The sequence below is a fragment of the Trachemys scripta genome, chromosome 2, assembly GCF_013100865.1.
Source record: "Trachemys scripta elegans isolate TJP31775 chromosome 2, CAS_Tse_1.0, whole genome shotgun sequence".
In the NCBI taxonomy this organism is placed as follows: Eukaryota; Metazoa; Chordata; order Testudines; family Emydidae; genus Trachemys; species Trachemys scripta.
In genome coordinates, this window is record NC_048299.1 from 33,859,755 (window position 1) to 33,882,784 (window position 23,030).

Genomic DNA, 23,030 nt, shown 5'->3' on the forward strand with positions numbered 1-23,030 from the left:
GTGTGCGGAGAATTTCCTTTCCCACACAGAAATGGGCTGCAGTGCCTCTGGCTGCCACTAGGGCCACTGGACTTGGCAGAGCCCAGCTCGCCCATAGAAGACACTGCTGGGGGGTAGGGGAGGGGCTGCGGGTATCTAGGCAAGGGGAGGCCTCATGGCTGGGCTTTTGGCAGGGAAGGGGTGCAGGTATCTGGGCAAGGGGGGGCCCATGGCTGGGTTCAAGGGGGGAGGGTGTATTGGCTAGGAGGAGCCTGGTGGCTAGGCTCAGAGGGAAAGGGGTTTTGCCCCCTTCCCTCCTCCCCCATTGGGCTCTGGGCACGGGTGGGGGAACGGAGCAGAGAGACAGGAACTGGGTTGTCATAGAGGTTTCTTTAACTCTCTGCCCCTGAGGAATTTTTGTATGTCTGTATTATTACAGACATAGTTGCTGACAGGTATTTTGAAATAAATTACCAAAATAATTGAAACTGGCATTATGTGGTGGTGTTTTGACAAATAAAATTTGCAGAATTTTTAATATTTTTGGCACAGAATGCCCCCTTGAGTAGAAGGTATTTATATTGAGACATAACCCCATGTTATTTTGTAAACCTGGTAATTTGGAAATTTTACTGTGCTTGGATACTGAGATACGTAGATCCATATATATGTAGCTTGCTAGACATAAATGCACATGCTGTTTACTTGTTAGACTAACAAAACAAGTATATATGTTAGATGATAGCATGCATATGTCAGTGCTCAGTGTAATTAGTAAGTCATACTGCTAATTGTCCAGCTGCATTAAGTTTTTGTAAAATGGATGTAGGGAGATCGTGGGCAAGATACTGGAGCGTCTGATACCGGACTTGATCGATTAAGAATGAAAGGAGGGTAATATAATTAATGCAAATCAACCTGGGGTTTATAGAAAATAGATCATGTCAAAATAACTTGATTTTTTTTAAGTGAGATTACAAGTTTGATAAAGGTAATAGTATTCATGTAACAGACTTTGGTAGGGCATTGGACTTGGTACTGCCCATTTTGATTTAAAAAAAAATAAAAAATTAACATGGCATGCATTAAATGGATTAAAAGGTGGCTAACTGGTAAGTCTCAAATATAATCGGGGTCCTTGTGCGGGAGAGTTTCCAGCAAGGTCCTGCCAGGATCAGTCCTTGGTCCTATGCTAATTAACATTTTTATTAATGACCAGGAAGAAAACAAAATCATCACTGATACGTTTGAAGATGGCATAAAAATTGGGGGAGTGGTAATAATGAAGAGGACAGTCACTGATTTACTAAGTGATCCAGATCTCTCTAAACTGGACACCAGCAAACAATATGCATTTTAGTACAGCTAAAATTAAACGTATTTATCTTGGAATAAAGAATGTAGGTCATACTTTCAGGATGGGGAACTCTATCCTGCAAAGTAGTGACTCTGAAAGAGATTTGAGGGGCATGGTGGGTAATCAGCTGAAACATTAACTTCCAGTGTGAGGCTATGCCAAAAAGGGCTACTGTGATCCTGGAATGCATAAATAGGGGAATATCAAGTCTGAGTAGAGAGGTTATTTTACCTCTGTATTCGGCATTGGTGCAACTGCTGCTGGAGTACAGTGTCCAGTTCTTGTGTCTGTAATTCAAGAAGGATATTGATAAATTGGACAGGGTTCAGAGAAGAGCCACAAGAATGATTAAAGGATTAGAAAACATGCCTTCTAGCGATAAACTCAAAAAGCTCAATCCATTTACTTTAACAAGAAGTTGAAGGCGTGACTTGATTAAAGTCTGTAAGTACCTAAATGGGGAACAAATATTTGATAATGGGCTCAGTGAGAGTAATTAGCCATTTGAAAAATTTACAGTGGGTTGTAGTGGATTTTCTATCACTGAGAATTTTAAGATCAAGATTGGATATTTTTGTAAAAGATACACTTTAGGAATTAATTTTGGGATATTCTATGGCCTGTGTTATACGGGAAGAGGTCATACTGGATGATCACAATGGTCTTTTCTAGCCTTGGAATCTATGAATCGATTAAACTTTTTTTTTTTTTTTAGCAGCATGTACATTATAGTTCTGTGGTCAAGGTCAGGTGTTGAGAAAAAAATTGAAGTTGATGTTAAATGTGAGTTTGCCTTAGCATAATGCAGTGGGATTTAAACTAACTCTAATCTTTTATGAACTGTTGATAGTTTTGTGGCTGCATTTTTATAAAGAATAAACCAAACTCCATTAGAAGTTTAATAGTTAAATTACACCTAAAAAGTAAGATAATTATTCCTTTTGTGGGAATTATTTATCAACTGAATTATGAGGAAACAATGAGAAACAATTTTAATTTAAATGTTTCATTTGCAGTAGATGAAACTGATCTTCTGCTTATTTGCTGTGATTGACTGAATTATACAAGTACATGCTGTCCCACTGCAAGGAAAACTTCTGTGGCTGTATTACTACCCCACCAACGAAAAAGATCTATTTTTGTTGTCAATTGTTTGAGCTCCTTGTACTTTGTCAGCATAATTTCGTATTGCTCACTTTCTCGCAGCCTTCCACAGATTGCCACCACTCCCTTTACAAAGTGCATTCAGTGTTGTAAATCCGCAAGACTGATGAGTAACCAGAATTACAGTGCTGATTTATACATGAATTACTGTGGGAACATCTTAAAATAAAACCAAACAAAAACATATACAATATCAGGTTTTCATAAACCCTGAAAAGTTAAAGAAATTGAATTTTCCCACCTCCAATTTGTTGTAATTCTGTGGATTTGAACACGAGTATACATTTTCTGTGTGCTATCTATGCAGGGGAGTGATAGCTCAGTGGTTTGAGCATTGGCCTGCTAAACCCAGGATTGTGAGTTCAGTCCTTGAGGGGGGTCACTTAGGGATCTGGGGCAAAATCTGTACTTGGTCCTGCTAGTGAAGGCAGGGGGCTGGACTTGATGACCTTTCAGGGTCCCTTCCAGTTCTATGAGATAGGTATATCTCCATATATTATTTTATTAATCCTCTGCTTACAAGCCAAATTTAAAAACACTTTTAAAGGTCCATCTATACACAAGTACATCATTAAAGAAAATATAGCATATTCTAAGGCTTTAAATCATGCAAGAGGCCAGGGATTGGCAACCTTTGGCACGCGGCTCGCCAGGACCTTGGCGGGCCAGGCCAGGCTGGTTTGTTTACCTGCTCCAGGCCAGTGGGGGCTGTGGGAAGCGGCGTGGGCCGAGGGAAGTGCTGGCTACTGCTTCCCACAGCCCCCATTGGCCTGGAGTGGCGAACCGCAGCCAGTGGGAGCCGCGATTGGCCGAACCTGCGCACGTGGCAGGTAAACAAACTGGCCCGGCCCACCAGGGTGTTTACCCTGGTGAGCTGCGTGCCAAAAGTTGTCGATCCCTGCAATAGGCCTTGTTTAAATTACATACTTGTTAGAATATGCTTCATGACCATATATTAAATTATTATCCCTAATAAATGTTATAAAAATAACATGCTTTATAATACATTATGAGATGGAGCTGCAGTATTTAATATAATTTGTGGATGAATTTTGTAGTATTGAGATACTGATTGCAATATTGCCAACTCCAAGTGCTCAAATCCTAAACCAGGCTGCAAAAATGATTGGCTTAAAATTATGAAAGTGTTAAAAATAATAAATGTGGGGTTCTTATTTGCTGTCTGGTATTAGGGTTCATGGTTTCAAGCTTTTCTTTGCAACCATGAGGGCTAGAGACTTAGGGCACAGCTACTCTAGAGAGTTTAGAGCGGTGCAGCTGCACTGATACAGCCGTCCCACTGTAAGCTCTCTAATGTAGCTGCACTGAGCTGATGGGAGAGAGCTCTCCCACTGGCTTAAGTAGCCAATCCTCTGTCAGTGGCAGAAGCAGTTCTCCTGCCAATATAGCGATGTCCCTGCTGACGCTTATGTCAGTGTAACTTATATCGCTCAGGAGAGTGATTTATTCACACCCCCGAGCGACATAAGTTACTCCGACATAGGCTATATCTACATTACAGCTTTTCTCTTTTAATGGAGACTGAGATTCTCACACTGTAAAATGAACTCTGGACAGCTGGGGCGTTAAATATTAACTCCAAATTTTCCAGGAATCACGATAAAATTGCAAGAGTTAGCTTTGCTGATTGTTGTGGGGGTGGGGCGAGAATGATAGAGCTGTATTTTCCCAGCGGAGTTTCTTGGAAGTGTGCCTGACTCTCGCACTCTCTCTCCAGATGCAGCAGGGTAGCGCAAGCCAGAGTTGACCTTACTTTACTCTCTCATAGGGTGAATGGCTTCTTGCTGCTGCCTCACAATGGCCCAGTACACCTGCACATGATGTTAGGAGGGTGATGGTAGCCTTCCCAATTTCTCCCCTGGGAAAAGCCAGTTAGCCTTGCTCCCTAACACTGCAGTGCTGGCTGGCTCGGGTTAAGGGGCTGTCTAATTGCCATGTAGACGGTTGCGCTCAGGCTGGAGCCCAGGCTCTAGAATCCTGTGAGGTGGGAAGATTCCACAGGTCGGGCTGCAGCCTGTGCCTGAAGTCTTCACATCAATTAAACAGCCCTTTAGCCTGAGTCATCTGGCACAGGCCAGCCGCGGGTTTTTAACTGTGGTGTAGACATACTCTAGGACTAGAATTTTTGCTAACCTCAGTCAGAGTTTTTAGAGAATCTGAGTTCAGTTCAGCTCTGCCAAACACTTCCTGTGTAATCTTGAGCAAATCAATTAATGTCTGAGCATCGGTTCCCTATCTGTAACATGGGGATAATTATACTCCCTTTCTACCACCCTTTGTCTCATCTGTATATAAAGTTAAACTCCTATGTAAATCTTTACAGGGTCAGTCCTTGAGGCTGTCAACTCTTTGGCAGGTACTGTCATTTACTTTTTGTATGTCCATTGTCTCGCACAACAGGTTGTCCCTGATCTCAGTTGAGTTTCCAGGTGCTATTGTAATACAAATAATAATTTGTTAAATAACAGTGGGTACCTAGTGAGACAGTTAATTGAATTGGAAAAGTATAATTGTTCTGACCTTTTGCAGGTTATGAATCTCTGGTTTAAATTGTATTGCACACGTGTGTATGTACACAACACTTACACCTTTCCTTTGTATAAAGTTTTTTTGTAATGCAAGACAGTGCAATCTTATTTTAAAATCAAACATGCTTGTCATGTTTCTTGTTGAAACATGTTTAACAAGAATAGCTGCTGTTTCAACATACAGCTTGTCACATCATTGTAGTCTAGTTTTCTTGCTGATTCATTCTCTGTCTCTTACGTCACTGGGCAGACAGTGACGTAAAATAGACTTTAGTCATATTTCCTTTTTAAATAAGGAGACTGGTTTTAATGTTTTAATCAGGTAGGTTTGACCAGTTATCTGTAAGTGCTTAAAAGGATATTGTCAACTGGAAATCCCATTTTTACTTACTGTTGCAAGTAACCACTGACTCTACTGTAACTGAAAGAGAGAAGATAATTTTTTCTTTAATTACTCTCCAGTTTGTTTGCTTAATGCGTTTGACAGCCCTTTGTGCTGGCATTTTCATGGTTCTGTTGATGATGCACACCCTTCCCTAGGCTCTGCAAGGAGCTGCTTACCAGAACAGCTGCAGCAAAGCTGAAATGGAGGGGACAGTTCTGTGCACAGAGAGAAAAGTAGGAGTATGTGGTGGTGGTGGTGGTGATTTGAGGTCTGAGAAAAATACATATAAAGCTAAAAAGGAGCAGAAAAGCACTTTGTTAAAGGTGGGAAAACATTTTGTACCTATTCTTCCTCGGCCTTCTGATCCTTTGTCAAAAGAAAGGCTGGGGGTGGGAGGAAGAACAGGAAGACTTTAAAATCATTAATGTTAACAAGATTGTCAGTATCAACTTGTTTGAGATTTTTTTCCTACTCTACATTCTTTTTACTTAAGCAGTTTGTGGGGTTTAAATAAAATCTGTATTAAGGTAATAAGCTAGACTGTCACTTTACTGTAGCTTTTAAAAAAAAACTCTGACAACTTCATAACACTGGGAAGATTTTGATATAGGCTGACTTAAAAGCCTGTTTGCCTTGGGGATAAACTGTAAAATATGATAAAGTAATTAGGGCTATACACAGTTTGCTACAGATGAGATTACTTAAGTACTGTAAATGTCTTAAATTAGTTTAATTTTGTCTGTCTTAAAAAACAAGATGAATGGACAATACACAGGTTATTTGAATAAGTGATGCCATTTTTAGCTTTGTTCAGGAAGTAAGGAAAGAAATTTTGATTAGGTGTTGGAATAAATCAGTAATGCTCACACTATTATTTTTAGAGAGACAATAGTTTGCATATTACAGATTTTCCTGTTTCCTATAAATTTTTTATGAAGGTTTTTAAAACAACATTGCTTTTTTAAAATAAATATTTATCCTAGTTACCCTTCCCCATTTAAGTTGAGTGGTGCCAGATAATTGCTGAAAGAAAGGAATAAATATTTTACTCCTTTTAATAAAGCTGGCTTTCTTTTCATGCCCTGATCTAGTAATATGTTTTTGTTTAACCAGAAATGTATGGTTTGCTTTCCTTTTCCCTCATTCGAGAATGGGAATGCCACTCTTGTGGAGAAGAGTTCAAACCATTTTTATTCTGGTCTACAAGCTGACAGTATTGTAGCTCTATACTTCACCCCCAAATGTCATGACAGAGACCGAGATCTTTATCAAGTCTTTGTTTTTCTTAGTTTTTTACATTTTTTTGCAGGATATGGTAGTACATCATGTTACAGAGATCATTTGTTAGGGAAGAGTCAACGTGGCTTTTGTAAAGGGAAATCATACCTCACCAACCTATTAGAATTCTCTGAGGGGGTCAACAAACTTGTGGACAAGGAGGATCCAGTGAATGTAATCTACTTAGACTTTCAGAAAGCTTTTGACAAGGTCCCTCACTGAAGGTTCTTAAACAAAGTAAGCAATCATGGGATAAGACGGAAGGTCTTCTCATGGGTCAGTAATAGGTTGAAGGATAGCAAACAAAGGGTAGGTATAAATGGATTGTTTTCAGAATGGAGAGAGGTAAATAGTACTGTCCTCCAGGGATCTGTACTGGGACCAGTACTGTTTAACCCTTTTTTTCCAGATCATTTATAAATATGTTGAACAGTGAGGTGGCAAAATTTGCAGATGATACAAAACTACTCGAGAATTAAGTCCAAAGCAGACTACAAAGTTACAAGGGATCTCACAAAACTGGAAGACTGGGCAACAAAATGGGAAATAAAATTCAATGTTGATAAATGCAAAGTAATGCATGTTGGGAAAGCATAATTCCAACTAGACTAAATACCAAATGGTGGGGTCTAAATTAGCTGTTACCATTCAAGAAAGAGATCTTGGAGTCCATGGATAGTTCTTTGAAAACATCCGCTCAGTGTGCAGTGTCAGTCAAAAAAGCTAACAATGTTAGGAACCATTAAAAAAGGGATAGATACGAAGACAGAAAATACCATAATTCCTCTATATAAATCCATGGTACGCCCACACTTTGAATACTGCGTGGAGATCTGGTCACCCCATCTTGAAAAAATGTTAGAATTGGAAAAGGTAGAAAGAAGAGCAACAAAAATGATTTAAGGGTATGGAACAGCTTCCATATGAGGAGAGATTAAAAAGATTGGAACTTCTCAGCTTGGAAAAGAGATGACTTGGCGGGAGTATGATAGAGGTCTATAAAATCTAGACTGGTGTGGAGAAAGTGAATAAGGAAATGTTATTTACTCCTTCACATAACACAAGAAGTAGGGGTCACTGAATGAAATTAATTGGCAGCAGGTTTAAAACAAACAAAAGAAAGCACTTCCTCTCTCAACGCACAGTCAACCTCTGGAACTCATTGCCAGGGGATGTTTTGAAGACCAAAACTGTAACTGGGTCCAAAAAAGATTTACATGAATTCATGGAGGATAGGGCCATCAATGGCTATTAACAAGGATGGGCAGGGATGCAACATCATGCTCTATTTGCCAGAAGCTGGGAGCAGACAATAGAGGATGGATTACTCGATGATTGCCTGTTCTGTTCAGGTACTTCATAGGGAATGGTATTGGCCACTTTCGGAAGACTGGATATTGAGCTAGATGGACCGTTGGTGTGACCCTGTATGGCCATTCTTATCTTCACTTCTAGCTGTACTACTACCCTGTTTTCCTTCTTCCCATGTCTTCTCCACTTGTAAGACCCAATGGGGAAAGAGTTAAACCACCAAGGAAAAAAAAGTCTAATTATAAAATGTCCCTTCCCCCCCACCATGTTAGGGATTTGTTTTTGAATTATGGTAACATCTGGAAATCCCAATCAGGGCCTGTTATGCGAGGCACTGTACACATAGCTAACAAAAACACAATCTCTGTCCCAAAAAGCGGGAAACTCTCCCTTCTGGCCTTCTTGTTCCTCTTGGGAGGGAGTAAACGGAGACAGATCTGACGTACCAGCTTAACCGTACTGGTGTAATTATGGCTCCAGGCACGTTGTCTGGGCAGAAGCAGTGCTTTCTCTTCTCCTGGGCCTGCTCTGCCTGCACAAGATAGAGACTTAACGGCTCTGTGGAGCCTGCTTCCCGCCCCCCCCCTACAGGAAGCAGTGGTATGGCACACTGGTGCCAGGAATTAAAGGGATGCATTACACCCCTCTACTCCCTCCCAGTGCACCAGACGCCACACCACAGGGGGCCCCATAAAGCTAAGTTATATGCTTCAGCCCCAGGTGGCAGGGCTTGGGCTTCAGACCCCTGAAGGGGGTACAGTAGTTGGGAATGGTTAAGAACCACTGCACGAGACTCTAGCAACCCCTTCCAAACATACAGTAAAACAATAGTTCTCAAACAATTGAGGTTTGTGAGTTTCTTTAGATCTCCTTAAACAACCACAAACAAAGAGTTTGATGGAATGATGTCAGATTGGAGGGAGGTCTCAAGTGTGGTTCCACAGGGCGCTGTTCTGGCTGGGTGGTGTTCAACATAGTTACTAATGCACTGAATGTAGGAATACAGAGCATATTGATCAAATTTGCAGATGAGACAAAGCTAGGGGGTATTGCAAACACTTTGGAGGTTAGAACTAAAATTCAAAGGGATCTTGATAAATTGGAGAACTGAGCTATAGACAACAAAATGAAATTCAACAAAGACAAATGTAAGGTGCTACACTTGGGGGAAAAAAACCCAAACGCACAAATACAGAATGGGGGATAACTGGTTTGGCAACAGCATTGCTGAAAAGGATCTGGGAGTTGTGGTGGATCACAACCTCAGCATGAGTCGTCAATGCAATGCTGTTGCCAAAAAAAAGGTGGGGAGGAATCAATTTTTAGGTTGCATTAACAGAGGCATAGCACACAAATCACAGGAGGTGATAGCACTGCTCTACTCTGTGGTGGTTAGGCCTCAGCTGGGGTACAGTGTCCAATTTTGGTCACCGCTTTATAAAAAGGATGTAGAGAAAGTGGATCTAGAAGCAAGCGACCAAAATGATCAAAGGGATGGAATGCAAACGATATGAGCAAAGGCTGAAGAAATTGGATATCTTTTGTTTGGAAAAGAGGAGATTAAGAGGGGACATGATAGCAGTCTTCAAATACTTGAAAGGCTGTCATAAGAAAGATGGAGAAAAATTATTCTCTTGCCACAGAGGGCAGAACAAGAACCATTGGATTCAAACTACAGCATGGTAGGTTTAGATTAAACCTCACGAAAAACTTTCTAACTGTAAGAACAGTAGGACAATGGAACAGACTGCCTAGGGAGGTCGTGGAAGCTCCTTCACTGGAAGTTTTCAAAAAGAGGCTGGGTAGACATCTGTCTTGGATGGTTTAGATCCGGGGTCCCCAACACGGTGCCCGCGGGTGCCATGGTGCCCGCTGGGGCATCTAAGTGTGCCTGCGTACTGGCCGGCAGACGAGCATCTGCCGGAATGCCGCCGAGAAGCAGCAGCATCCGGAGGTGTCGCCACCGATTTTCGGAGGCTAAGCCTCTGAATGACGGTGCTTGTTGGCGGCATTTTGGCAGCAATGCCTATTGACGTTGCTGCTTGTCGGCGGCATTTCGGTGGATGCTCGTTCGCCATCACGGTCCTCCGTGGCTCGTCATCTGGCGCCCGCCAGACAAAAAAGATTGGGGACCACTGGTTTAGATGCATCAAATTCTGCACCTTGGCAGGGGGTTAATTTATATGACCTTTGCGATCCCTTCTAACCCTATGGTTCTATGATTCTCCTGTACTGTTTTTTCACTGTGTGCATAGAGGCATGTAGATGCATTAACGGCACCACAAAAATCTCCCAAGAATGTGTCACTACTTTGTGTGAAGTGACATACAGAAATACTACAGTGGTAAAATAAATGCCAACAGTATTGTGTTTAGTACTGCTAGTAACAAGCAGAATGCAGCCAGATATCTTAGCCCAGTGGAGAGGACAGGTTTATATCGTGTGCCCTGTATTTATATAACTGCAAAATTTCCATGAATTCCGAAAAACTAGGTAAACAAATGGTAACTTTGTATTTGGAAAAATTTTCTTCACATACACCTCTATCTCGATATAACGTTGTCCTCGGGAGCCAAAAAATCTTACCGCGTTATAGGTGAAACCGCATTATATCGAACTTGCTTTGATCCTTCGGAGTGCGCAGTCCCGCTCCCCCCCCCCCGAGCACTGCTTTACCGCGTTATATCAGAATTTGTGTTATATCCGGTCGCGTCATATTGGGGTAGAGGTGTATTTTGCCCTTTCTGCCACTATCCCATCTATTGACTTCATCAGCCACAGCTTTATAAATTAGCCATAGTAGAAACAGTGCGAGAGTTCTGCTGTGAACATCTTGGGCTAAATTAGTAATACTTACATTGGAGGCTGAGTGGATCCGCTGATTGCTTCACACACTGCACTTCCAAATATTATAGATGTTTCAATTTTTTTAAAATTCTGTTGCTTAGTTTTAGTTTAAGGTTTATTTTTATAAAATAACTTAAAATTATTTCTCGTGGTAGTACTCCATCGCCCCTTGAATTGGGTGTTTGAGCCTTTTAAGGTTAGTAAAAAAGTAAATCTTAAAGAAAGTTGAATTAGTATGAAAATCAGTGAAGTATGAGTCATTGCTGCCATCTCAGGAGTTTAGTGGCTTGAGAAGTGTTTCTCTTCAACCTAGTTCATGGGTTAAATAGCACATACTGTGGGAAGTCATGTAGCATCCCGAGTATCAAGTAACAACCTAGTATTTGTAGCTTGAGTGGATTTATTCCATATGCCAGCATTTCTAGCCTGTCGTAGCAGGGGTTATTGCATTCTGACTGAAGTCTGTGTCATTTAAAAAAAAAAAAAAAAAAAAAGCTGCAAGCTGAGCACTCCCAATTTACATGTTAAGAACCAGTTAAAGGAAGCAGTGCTGGAATTGTCATTTCAAAGTGTGTATCCTTTGGTCCAAATTAGAGTATGGGATTTTTCATGATTTGCTGTTGGAAAGGATGATCAAAGCACAGTGAAAAAGAAGAAAATAGGACCATGAGGGACTGCTGTAGTTCTGAAAATGAAAATGTAATTATTAGGTTTCTCCCACCCCCAAACTATAATAGAGAAATGATTTATTAATGTCTCTAATTGCTGCTGTGGAAGTAGGTAAAACTTTGAAATTAGTTAGATAAATATTACTTTTAAGCAGGGTGAATTTGATTTAAATCCTGATTTTAAATCACAATTTAAATCACTAGTCACAAAGACTCCATTTAATCATGGTTTTCTCAATAAAAGTGCATTCTTGTTGGTTGTTATAACCTTAATACATATTTTTCACAACTCAAAAATAGATGTAGGTTTCATTTTTAGAAGGTACATTCAGAAAATGAATGATTGGTTATTTCATTTATCAAAGATAATTGAAGCAGGTATTTATGAAGTCATTGGGAGGTGAACTATCTCCAATTCAACAGGTTAATAATTAATATTTGGAGGATTTTCTTGCCATGCTGTATTAGGAGGAGAATATCACCAGACAGACATTTAAATTGTTTTATTTAACTAAAACAACAATGTTAAGTATTCTGGATTTTTATCTTCAACAGCAAACATATAATATTTTAACAAAACAAACATATGTCCCTCGCTTCTTTCATTTATCTCCAGACTTCTCCTTGTCCAGATCTATTCCAAAAATCTTCTATTCATTGAACTTATTTTACATTTTGCACTATTAAAGAGAGAGGTAAGGGATTGACACTGTGTACACAAATTTGCAGAGGGACAATAGGGTTGAGGTCTGTTATTCTCACCTCTATATGTTCATTTATTTAAAAACATTTTTGCTGTTAACAAGCACGTTGTCCTCTGGAGAGAGACATCCACAGTTTGAGAACTGCAAAATTAAGCATCTCTGATGGTATCTTCTAGACTGAGCACTGAGTCCCATTGGGTAGGTAGAAAGATTAACCTAAATAATCTATATAGAAGCCCCTGGAACCCCATAAAATTGGGTCCCTAATCCATGAACTATTGGAACTCATTTACAAAACTTTTCTTAAACATTACATGAATATATTGTCTCCTACTATCGAATTAGAATTTATAATCCCTATTCCATGATGAGATATCTTTGAGCTATAATGTATCTTAATTAAAACTATCTTTAGATAGGTTTCTTCCTCCAAAAGCATTTTATCAAAAAAAATCTGATTTAAATAAAAAAAAATCTATTTTTTTTTTAAATAATTGATTTTTATCCACCCTGCTTTTAAGGAAAATATCTTTTACTTTGAAATGTGTTGTAATTACAGAATTTTAGATTGCATTGGCAAGTTCTGCTGCTGACTTTTACATTTAGTATAACAGAACAGCTTTTTATAATGGACGTTAGTCTTTTAGTTCAAGACATTGCTTCACTTTTCATCTAACATACCATTGGTGACATAGAGCAGAGGGCTGTATAAAATTACTAAACTTGTAATAGATTTTTCTGCCATTTTAAAAATGTAAGTGTGCAACCAGAATGTGATGGTACAAGCTGACAGTTTTGAACAGAACTGTTAGTGACTATTTGAAAAGCACAATACCGTGCATGCAGTTGTGTTCACACAAAGCAAAGAATAAACCTCTGTTTGTGAATGTTCACTGATTTCAATAGGCTTTTCAGAAGCTCTGCATATTAAAATTCACGGCACTTAGAATACATACATATTAATTATAGCAGTACAGTTCAGCAACATGCTCATGATCTGGTTCTCTCCATCTTTCTCCTGTACCTCTGTACTGGAATAAGTATTTTCCTTGTATTCTTAGTGTATTTTAGGAGATGTTTATATGCTGTCGCTTTGAAAAATCTGTTGTTGTTTTTCCAACACTTCATCTTGTAAGAAGTACATAAAAATCATGGAAATGCTTAAGCTTTTTTGGATTACTGCACAATGACCCTCATTGCTTTTGAGACTGTGAGGTGTTGGACATGTACAGACTGCAATCATTTATATGAGCAATTAGTGGAAGATATAATTGGTAGGTAGTAGTCTTTTAAATAGGGGTTTGGCTATCTTTTAAGTATGTTGCCATTTCAAACATTGCTGTTTTGAGCTTTTTTGTAATTTTTGTTTGAAGATTAATAACTATTTGAGGTTTTATGCATAAATTGTAATGCAGTGAATATTGTATTCCATTTCTCTTGCATTTAGCCTCCTTATGCATCAGCAACTGAATTTAGAAGTATAGTTTTCTGACCAACATCATGCTGTTTAAACAGTATACCCTTTAAACATAGAAATTCTATTGTGACAGTTGTATGAACATTCTTTATTCTTATCCCAAATATGTAACTAACATTAGTATGTCGATAGGATATGGCACCAACTTTCCTTAATAAAAATGTATGTTTTAATAATGTGAATTAACTGGATCCTCAATGTTTGAAAGGCTGGATGTTTAAGATATTAGTTTCTGATATTCTAATGAAGAGGCAAGTTCAGCCTGCTGTTTAGTCTGAGCTCTTTACTAAAGCGTTTAATATGCTAATATATTGCATATTGCCTTGTAGATGATCCAAGTAGCCCTAGTATTGACCATGACATTGCACACATTCCTGCTTCTGCTGTTATTTCTGCATCTGCTGCTCAAGCTCCCACTATAACAACGGTTCCTCCCAGTCCCACATCTTCAGTTCCTTTAATTCGACGTCAGCTATCCCATGACCATGGTAAGTTTGTTTGTTTTGTTTTTGTTTTGTTTTTAAAAAAAACTTTTTCTTTTAAAATTTGTTTTCTTTGCAGGGAAGATATGACAGCTTATGATGTTTTATTGCTTCAAATAGTCAAAACATAAAATGTGATTGCAGCTGATTCGTGTTTGATAATTTTGATTGACTTGCAGAATCTATAAGGCCTAGTATATTGGATGGTCAATCTCCTGCAAAAACTGAGAGATCCAAATCTTATGATGAGGGATTGGATGACTATAAAGAAGAAGGAAAATTGTAAGTCCTGAACAAATCTGTGTGCGTGCAAACAGGCGCCTGCACTTTTTTTATTAAAAAGTGCACAAAATGTTCATTATAATACCTACTTTTTTCTCCCAACAGGTCTCTTAAACATGTATCTAGTTTAAAGGGGATCAAGGTTAGTAACATATTTAACAATATTCTAAGAGTTGTGGATATTAATGTTTGCTAATATGAGTTATATGAATTTTAAATATTGTGCTGGGTCACATGTGTGAAATCATGGCAATTTGTTTCTGTTACCTATTTAATCATTCTAAAATGACTTTTTGATGCCAGGTTTAGGAAAAAATATAAGTCACCATATTGTGACAAGTTAGTAAATGTGAACTGTTCTCCAATTTCTCTACTATTTTTTTTAAAGGTACTTTAAAATGCCATTAGACTTGTTTTATAGCTGAACAAAAGGCTTTGGTTTTCATTTTCTGCAGCATCTCACATCTGAGCTATAGTATATGGTACACTCAAAGACAAAAATATCAAAATAAATTAAAGGTGGAATGTCACAAGAATTACGTAGGCTTGAATAGTGTGTGACTTCACAGTTAATCATTTTGTACTAATGGAATAGTAGAAACCGTCTTACCCTGATAAGTATTTCCTTGCACCATACACTGAGGAAACCTTCACATAGAGATGTGGGGGCGAGAGGAAGGGGGATGAGGGGGAAAATTACCTAAATATAGACCTCTACTGAGAAATCTATTTAGAGTACCTCTTGATATTCTGACTTATTTTTCTTTAGGTCCCAGACAGCCAAAAATCTTCAGAAGACTCTGGATCCAGAAAAGATTCCTCATCGGAGGTCTTTGGCGATGCCTCCAAGGAAGGATGGCTCTATTTTCGACAGCTTGTCTCAGACAAGGGAAAGGTATTGTGCTTTCTAACGTACATAAAGGATAATATTAAAAAAAAAAAAAACTGCCAAAATTGAGGGTAAGAAAAGTCATTTGTAGGCAAGAGCTGTTCCTTGTAAAGCTTTCTTGTATGCAGTAAGACATTATATAAGGGGCACTAACAAAAGTGACATTAAGCATTTAGCTTTAATCGGGCAACTTCAATATCTTCTTTCATAGATTATGTTCGTAGCTGCCTTCATTTCTGTTGGTTTAAATTAAGAGCAATGGTGATTAATTTCACATCTCAGACCTAGTTATTTAGTGCAAATAATTAACTTCTAGAATGCTGGGAGTGTAGATTTTTCTTATGCTAACAGTGGGACAGATTTGTGTATTTACATCATTTTTGAAGTTGAACAAACATGGACCCGCTGGAAATTCATAGGCCAAGATTTTCAAAGATGAAGGAGCCTGATTTTCAGAGGGGGAGGGAAGTGGCTCAGTGCTTCTTACAATCAAGCCTTTTGAAGGTGACGTAAGTGGAGCACCCCAGTCACTTTTGAAAATCTTGGTTATAATGCCTGCTAATTCTGTAACCATCCCTTCTTAAAATTTCTGATCCTTTTGCTGCTGTCACATTTCCACACATACAATATTATATGTTCAGATAGGAGGGACAGTTGAGAAATTTGCCCTTTCCCTTGGTGCAAAGCGGTCAGTGACTAGTACTTTTATTTATACAAAAGCTGAGTGTTCTGTGCCATCCTGTGTTCAATCTTTGTGTTCTAAAAGTTTTGTATGTGGCTTATAACTAGGTAACAATAACATGTGTAATGCACACAAACAAACTGATTCATATTTTCCAGCGAGTTGGAGGCAGCATTCGGCCATGGAAGCAAATGTATGTTGTTCTTCGAGGTCATTCACTTTATTTATATAAGGATAAAAAAGAGCAGACAACTCCATCTGAAGAAGAACAACCTATCAGTATCAATGCATGTTTGATAGATATCTCATACAGTGAAACCAAGAGGAAAAATGTATTTCGGCTCACCACATCAGACTGCGAGTATCTATTTCAGGCTGAAGACCGAGATGACATGTTAGCATGGATTAAGGCTATACAAGACAATAGCAACCTCAATGATAAGGTAGCCGTATAATCTTACATGTTGTTTTATTCTATTGTATTTTCTTTTAATGATTATACTTTTTTATTTATAATAGGACAAATATATTTTTCTGTTTTTGGTTGACTCTAAATTGAAATAGGGATTAGGGAGTAAAAGAAAAACTGCAGTGAAATTAGATACCCATATAACTACATCTATTTACATAGAAGAATAAACTCTTAATCTGTCTTTTGAAGTTTAAATATCCCAAAGAATAATTGAGTAATAAAAAGATGGCAATTTAATAATCTGATGTTTAGTTAATCTATACTTAACTTTAGAAATAGTAAAATAAGTTTTGCCCATTAAAAAGTTGTTTAAAAATCATTTTTAATTTAACTACAAACATATTTTAAGTTACACTGTACAATACCTGTTAAAATCCCCATTTTACAATGTAATCAGGTGAGAGTAGTAATTTCTGGCCTATTCTATCCCAGCAGACCCCTGTTGGGAAGTAGCAGTATAGGAGCAGTTTTCACTTAGAAACTTTGCACCATTAATAATTACATAGTGAAACATTGACCAGTATTTCAAAAAACTGTTTTGTAATTTTCATATTCATTTACATAAATTCTAATAAACATATTAGAAGATAGGGCATGTTGTATGCATATGCACACATGCATATTATATATAAATGTTGATATCGGTCTCTCTATATACTGAATTTGTAAAATATTTTTGTATGTATTTTTAATAGGTTTACATTTTTGTTCCGGGAAGAAAAATACTTCCATGGTGCTTTTTAATTACAGCTGTTTGAAGCTGCTCAGTTTTAGAATAGTTAGCCTAGGGAAGGTGGATTATAAGCAGACTTTTGGTGAAGTGGTTAAAAGCATTTGTTAAGTAGTCAGCCGTATGATAAATTGTAGAACTTTCAGTGCCACATGTGGGTAGGAAGGTATTGTATGTGTATAGACTGAGATTTTCAGAGCAGTGTCGGGAATATAATCACACATCTTCTATTAAAATGTAAGTTTATTGAAAATCTGTGGGTAAATCCTCTGCACTTATTTGAAAACACTATCATAGCAGTTAACTTATAACTGATCACCATAGCCTTTCTTTAATCTTTCAAACAATGTCTTTATTTTTTGTTTTGAAATATATTTGAATATATTCTCTATTCCTGAGAATACCCATTACATTTTAGCAGTACTGGAATTGAACTCTACAACTACCCAGTGTATGTTATCTGATTATGGGAATAGTTGTGCATATTCTAAAGGTGGCTAGATAAGCTTTTGCAATGGTATTATCAAAACTAGGATTATAAAGGAGATCTCGATTTTTATTTATTTATTTATTTACAGGATACTGGTGTCACTAGTAGGGACCTAATTAGCCGGAGGATTAAAGAATATAGCACAATGATGAGGTAAGCAGTCTATATGCAGCAGGCAGTTTTATTTGCCTGGTACCTAGCTTCTCTGTACCAAGTAATGTCTTATTTCAGTTCTTCCAGCAGCAAAACAGAGCCGTCCCCCAAAACACCTCGACAGAGTCTCAGTATCAGGCAAACATTCCTTGGCACTAAAACAGAACAAAGGACCCAAAGTCCTCACTCTCCTAAGGAGGAGTCAGAAAGGAAGCTGCTCACTAAAGGTGTGTATTCTGCATACATGATTGTTTGTTAAACCTATACAAAATTAACATTGTAGAAGGCCAAATGTTCAGGACATAAGAGTTGCTTTAGCCCAGATCTTCAGATATGTTAATATACATATGCAAACAAGCATTAACTAGCTTTTTTGAGCTGTATTTATAATCACAGACAGTCTGTGGGCTTGTCTTCACTATCATGCTACATCAGCACAGCTGCGCTGATGTAGCACATCTGGTCAAGACATGTTATGTTGACAGGAGAGCATCTCCTGCCAACATAGCGCGGTGTCTAAGTCAATGTAACTTTGTCACTCGGAGGTGGTTTTTTCAGGCCCTTGAAGTTCTGTATTGCAGTCTCTTCTGAGGTAAGTCTTAGCTCTTTTTCTGCAACTGTCTGTAGTGACAGCAGCAATAGAATACACCAGCGTTGTGCTTCTCATAGCCAAGCTCTACCAAGCTTGTGCCTTGCTTCAGAGAAGACTAATCTTATCTAGCACTAGTCTTTCCCTCCCCTGGTTGACCTGCAAATGACTGGGTAGAACCATTTATAAACTATTGTTAAGAAAACGAATTTTTTCTCTACAACCTTTTATAACGGTAGAGGATTTTCTTGCCCCATGAATTTAAAGTATAGAAAGGAAAACATACTATTTAGGGTGGGAAAAAGGTATTGCTTTTCCCAGAGCAAGAAATTAAACTCTGCTGAGCTTTTCCTGAGGTGCCACATATTAAATTTCACAGATGAGTGAGCTGCAACTGTAAACGTAAGTCAGTAATAGATCTCCAACTGGTAAGGTCTCAGGCCAAAATTTCTAAAGGGAGTTGTTGGTGCACAGCACTGCTGAAAGTCAGACCACTGATTTTAGTGACTGAGCACTCAGGTTTGAACATGTGTGCCTGAACTCAGAGAATAAATTCCGTTTTGTGCCCCAAACAAGTTTTCCTTTATACTGACTATCATTATCATACCGTATTATATACTAGAACTGCAATAGCAGTTTGCTGGAGAGGTAGTGATGAGTAACCTTCAGGATCTTAAACAGCATTATTTCTCCAGGAACCTCTGAATAAGAGGACAGGATCACATCAGGAGACTTATAGGGCTAATGCAGCCTCACTTACCTGTATCATTGAGGGGAGCCAAACATTGTGCATATCACTGAGTTTTAGCAATTGAGACTGCATCTATCTAAGGGTAAAATTTTCAGAAGCATCCAAGTCCCATTTTCAAAAGTGATGTAAGCACTTAAAAGCCTGAGTTCCATTGATTTTCAGTGAGACTTGGGCTCTGAAAATGAGACTTGGACACTTTTGAAAACTTTACTGTTAGCATAATTAAGTCACATAGTGCAAGCCACGCTTTTTCAGCTGTTTCTAGCCCTAAGGCCTGGTCTACACTCGGGGGGGTGGGCAGGATCGGTCTAAGTTATGCAACTTCAGCTACGTGAATAACGTAGCTGAAGTCGACGTACTTAGATCTACTTACCATGGTGTCTTCACAACGGTGAGTCGACTGCTGTCGCTCCTCCGTCGACTCTGCCTGCGCCTCTCACAGAGCTGGAGTACAGGAGAGCACTCGGGGATGGATTTATCGCGTCTAGACTAGATGCGATAAATCGATCCCCACTGGATCGATCACTGCCCGTCAATCCAGCCGGTAGTGAAGACATACCCTAAGTCTTGAGATTGGATGTATCCAAAACCAGTGGTGGTTCTTTGAGAGCTTGCTCATGAGGATTCCATTCTAGTTGTGCATATGCCCACGTGTGCGGTCATCGGAGATTTTTGCCTTAGTGGTATCTGTAGGGTCGGCTGTGATGCCCCCTTGAGTTCCACGCTCATGCGTCCGGTATATTAGGCGCTGCCGGCCCTGTGCCCTCTCAGTTCCTTCTTACCGCCTGTGGTGGTTAGTTGGAGCGCCTTTTCTTACATAGTAAGGATTAGCGGTTTTGTCTCTTCTGACTTTGAGCCTTAGGGCCTTGTAAATAGTTGGTTTATAGTAGTTAGTGTTAAGCACTTGTTAAGTGTAGTTAGAAGTTAGTCCCAACGGGGACTTCTCCCCAGGCAGGGAATGCCCTGGTCTCTGGTGTTTAAGCCCTGCTTGGACTGCAACAGGCCTATCCCTGTTAGTGACCCCCACAGCAGTTGCCTCAAGGGCTTGGGGGAATCGCATGTGAAAGACAAGTGTCACAACTGTAAAAACCTTCAACCCACAACCCAGGAAGAGAGCAACATTCATTTGAGGATCCTCCTTATGGAGGCTGCTCTCCGCCTGGCTTCTGAGCCGTCCCAGCTGGACTCTACTCTTAGGACCTTGGCCTCAGTGCATAGCACACCCCCTGCACCAGTGCCAAGAAAGAAGACCAAGAAACCTAGCTCCCTGACACCAGGCAAGAAAGGCCATCCGGTATCGGGCAAAGGACCCAGTTCAGGCTGCCCATCCACACCAGAGCCACATGGACATGCCTCCCTAGTCGGGGCCCTTAGCCCCCCAAAGGATCCACCGCTGAATCCTGGAAGCAGTAGGGGATCCAGTCTTGTGGAAGGATCAATGCCTTCCCAGGCTTTCCTGGCACCTAGAGAGCAGAGGCCTTTACCAGCGCCGCTGGCACCTCGTGTGCCGCAGGAAGCGGCAAAGGCTCCCTACAAGGGCAAGCCAGCTGCCAAGACCCCCCCCAGAGGCAGTTGAACGCTGCCGATGTCCTGAGCCAAGGCAACGCGCTCCGACTTCACGCTGCAGACCTCTGGCTTTGCAGCTCAGATCTTCAGGGGCTTGCACTAGATCATGGGCACTGTGTTCGTAGTCTCTGCCCTCTCGATGTGGGTCTCCTAGTGGGAGGTGCCGGTCTCCATATTACCAGCACTGTTCACCCTCCCGCCAGTTATCTTGTTGGCGCGGGGCCCCAGCACCGGTATTCCTATTCGAAGCACCGGTCTCCAGCGATGACCGTCGGCCGACAAATGCAGGCATCAACGGCTCCACCATGGTCACCAGAAAGGGATTGCTCCGCTGTGGAAGGGCAGATTAGCTCCTCACCAAGGCATCACAAGCGTGATTGGCACTGGAGGCTGTGTCGACTTCTAAACTGCCACCTTGGCAGCACGGCCAGTGGACAGCACAGTGGTCCTATTGGAGTGCGTGGGGCATGCCTGTGATGCCTATGCCCCCTTCACACCACTCGTCGGCGACCAACTCGGAGCAATGTTGACGGCACCAGGCTTGGTGCAGGAAACGTGCTCAGAGGTTGGGGTACAGTAACCAGCGCCCACCCCAAAACCCGCTTTCCTCACAGGGGATGATGCCCTGGGGCATCCCCCAGCTGTTCAGTCACTGTCCTCATCCCCAGATGAGGTGGTGGCGGGATCCTGGAGGGCCAGCCTACCGGATGATTTTAAAGAACACCTGCATCTCTAGGCCCTGCTTCAATGGGTGGCCGAGAACTTCAGTCTAGAGGTGGAGGAGATGGCCGAGTTAGTCTTAAAGGTGCCACAGGACTCTCTGTTTCTATTCCCAACAGACATGACCTAGACCAGGTAGTTGGGGTGCCAGATCGCATCTGGTTGTTGCTGAATTGGTGGTTGGACCCCAGGTCAGTGTTGGAGGGAGTTCTTTTCGTGGCCCCGTCCCTGTTGCTGATTCTGGTCTCCAATGCTTCGGACCTGGGCTGGGGGGCCTATCTGGGCGAGCTCAACATGCAGGGCTGCTGGTTGCAGGACGATCTTGCCCTCCACATCAACGTCGGGGAACTCAGGACCTTTGGACAATACCGCCGCGATGTATTACATCAACAGGCAGGGCGGAGCCAGGTCGTCGGCCCTTTGCCATGAAGCTCTCTCTGCCTTTGGGACTTGTGTGAGGCATGCCATTCATCTGGTAGCCGCGCATCTACCCGGGACCAGGAACGTGTTAGCAGATCACCTCAGCAGGGACCATCTCGTCTCACCACGAGCGCTCGCTCCATCCAGAGGCGGTCAGTACAATCTTCCAGAGGTGGGGGACTCCTCAGGTGGACCTGTTCGCGCCCAGGCAGAACAGAAGTGCCATGTGTTCTGTTCGATCCGGGGTATGGACAGGAGCTCCCTGTCAGATGCGTTTCTCATCTCGGGGGCGCTGGTGCACGCCTGCCTGCCAGTGCCGTTGATTTACAGAGTCCTCCTGAAGATCAAAAAGGACAGGGTGAAGGTTATCCTAATAGCTCTCGCGTTGCCTCGCCAGCACTGGGTCGGCACACTGCTGGACCTTTCGATAGCTGCCCCACTGCAGCTACCCCTTTGGCTGGATCTGCTGTCCCAGAACTACAGCAGCCTTCTGCACCCAAACGTGGTGGCGGTACACTTGACAGCATGGCTACTGCATGGCTAAATGCGGATGAACGGTAATGCTCAGCCCAGGTTCAGCAGGTCTTGTGGGGGTAGTAGGAAACCCTCCACCAGAGTGACTTACCTGGCCAAGTGGAAAAGGTTCACGTGTTGGACCTCGGAACAGCGTATCTGGGCCAAGCAGGCCTCGCTGCAGGAGATCCTGGATTATCTTCTGCACCTCAAACTCCAAGGTTTGTCCCTGTTATCGATCAGGGTCCACCTGGCCACTATATCAGCTTTCCACCCTTTGTTCCAAGGCAGGTCAGTCATTGCTTGTGACATGACGGCCCGGTTTTTGAAAGATCTGGAGCATCTCTACCCACATATCCGGGATCCCGCTCCCTCCCTGGGACCTGAATCTCGTGTTGTCAAGGCTCCTGGGGTCTCCCTTTGAGCCTCTGGCTTCCTGCTCTCCCTTGGAAGGTTTCATTCTTAGTTGTGATAAAGTCGGTCTGCAGCGTGTCCGAGATCAGGGTGTTTATTTCAGAACCACCCTATATGGTATTCCGCAAGGATAAGGTCCAGCTGCGACTGCACCCGGC

The 23,030-nt window shown here is 41.1% G+C and overlaps 1 protein-coding gene across 5 annotated transcripts in view; it reads left to right on the forward strand.

Moving 5' to 3' along the window:
• ARHGAP21 (Rho GTPase activating protein 21) overlaps positions 1 to 23,030 on the forward strand; it is a 194,517-nt gene that overhangs the window by 152,775 nt on the left and 18,712 nt on the right. For all 5 annotated transcript variants that reach the window (XM_034760239.1, XM_034760242.1, XM_034760238.1 and 2 more), the window contains 7 exons: positions 14,049 to 14,207; positions 14,381 to 14,483; positions 14,589 to 14,625; positions 15,253 to 15,378; positions 16,213 to 16,497; positions 17,835 to 17,899; positions 17,978 to 18,126. In XM_034760239.1, coding sequence (XP_034616130.1) covers positions 14,049 to 14,207; positions 14,381 to 14,483; positions 14,589 to 14,625; positions 15,253 to 15,378; positions 16,213 to 16,497; positions 17,835 to 17,899; positions 17,978 to 18,126 — 924 coding nt within the window. The remainder of the gene's footprint in view (positions 1 to 14,048; positions 14,208 to 14,380; positions 14,484 to 14,588; positions 14,626 to 15,252; positions 15,379 to 16,212; positions 16,498 to 17,834; positions 17,900 to 17,977; positions 18,127 to 23,030) is intronic.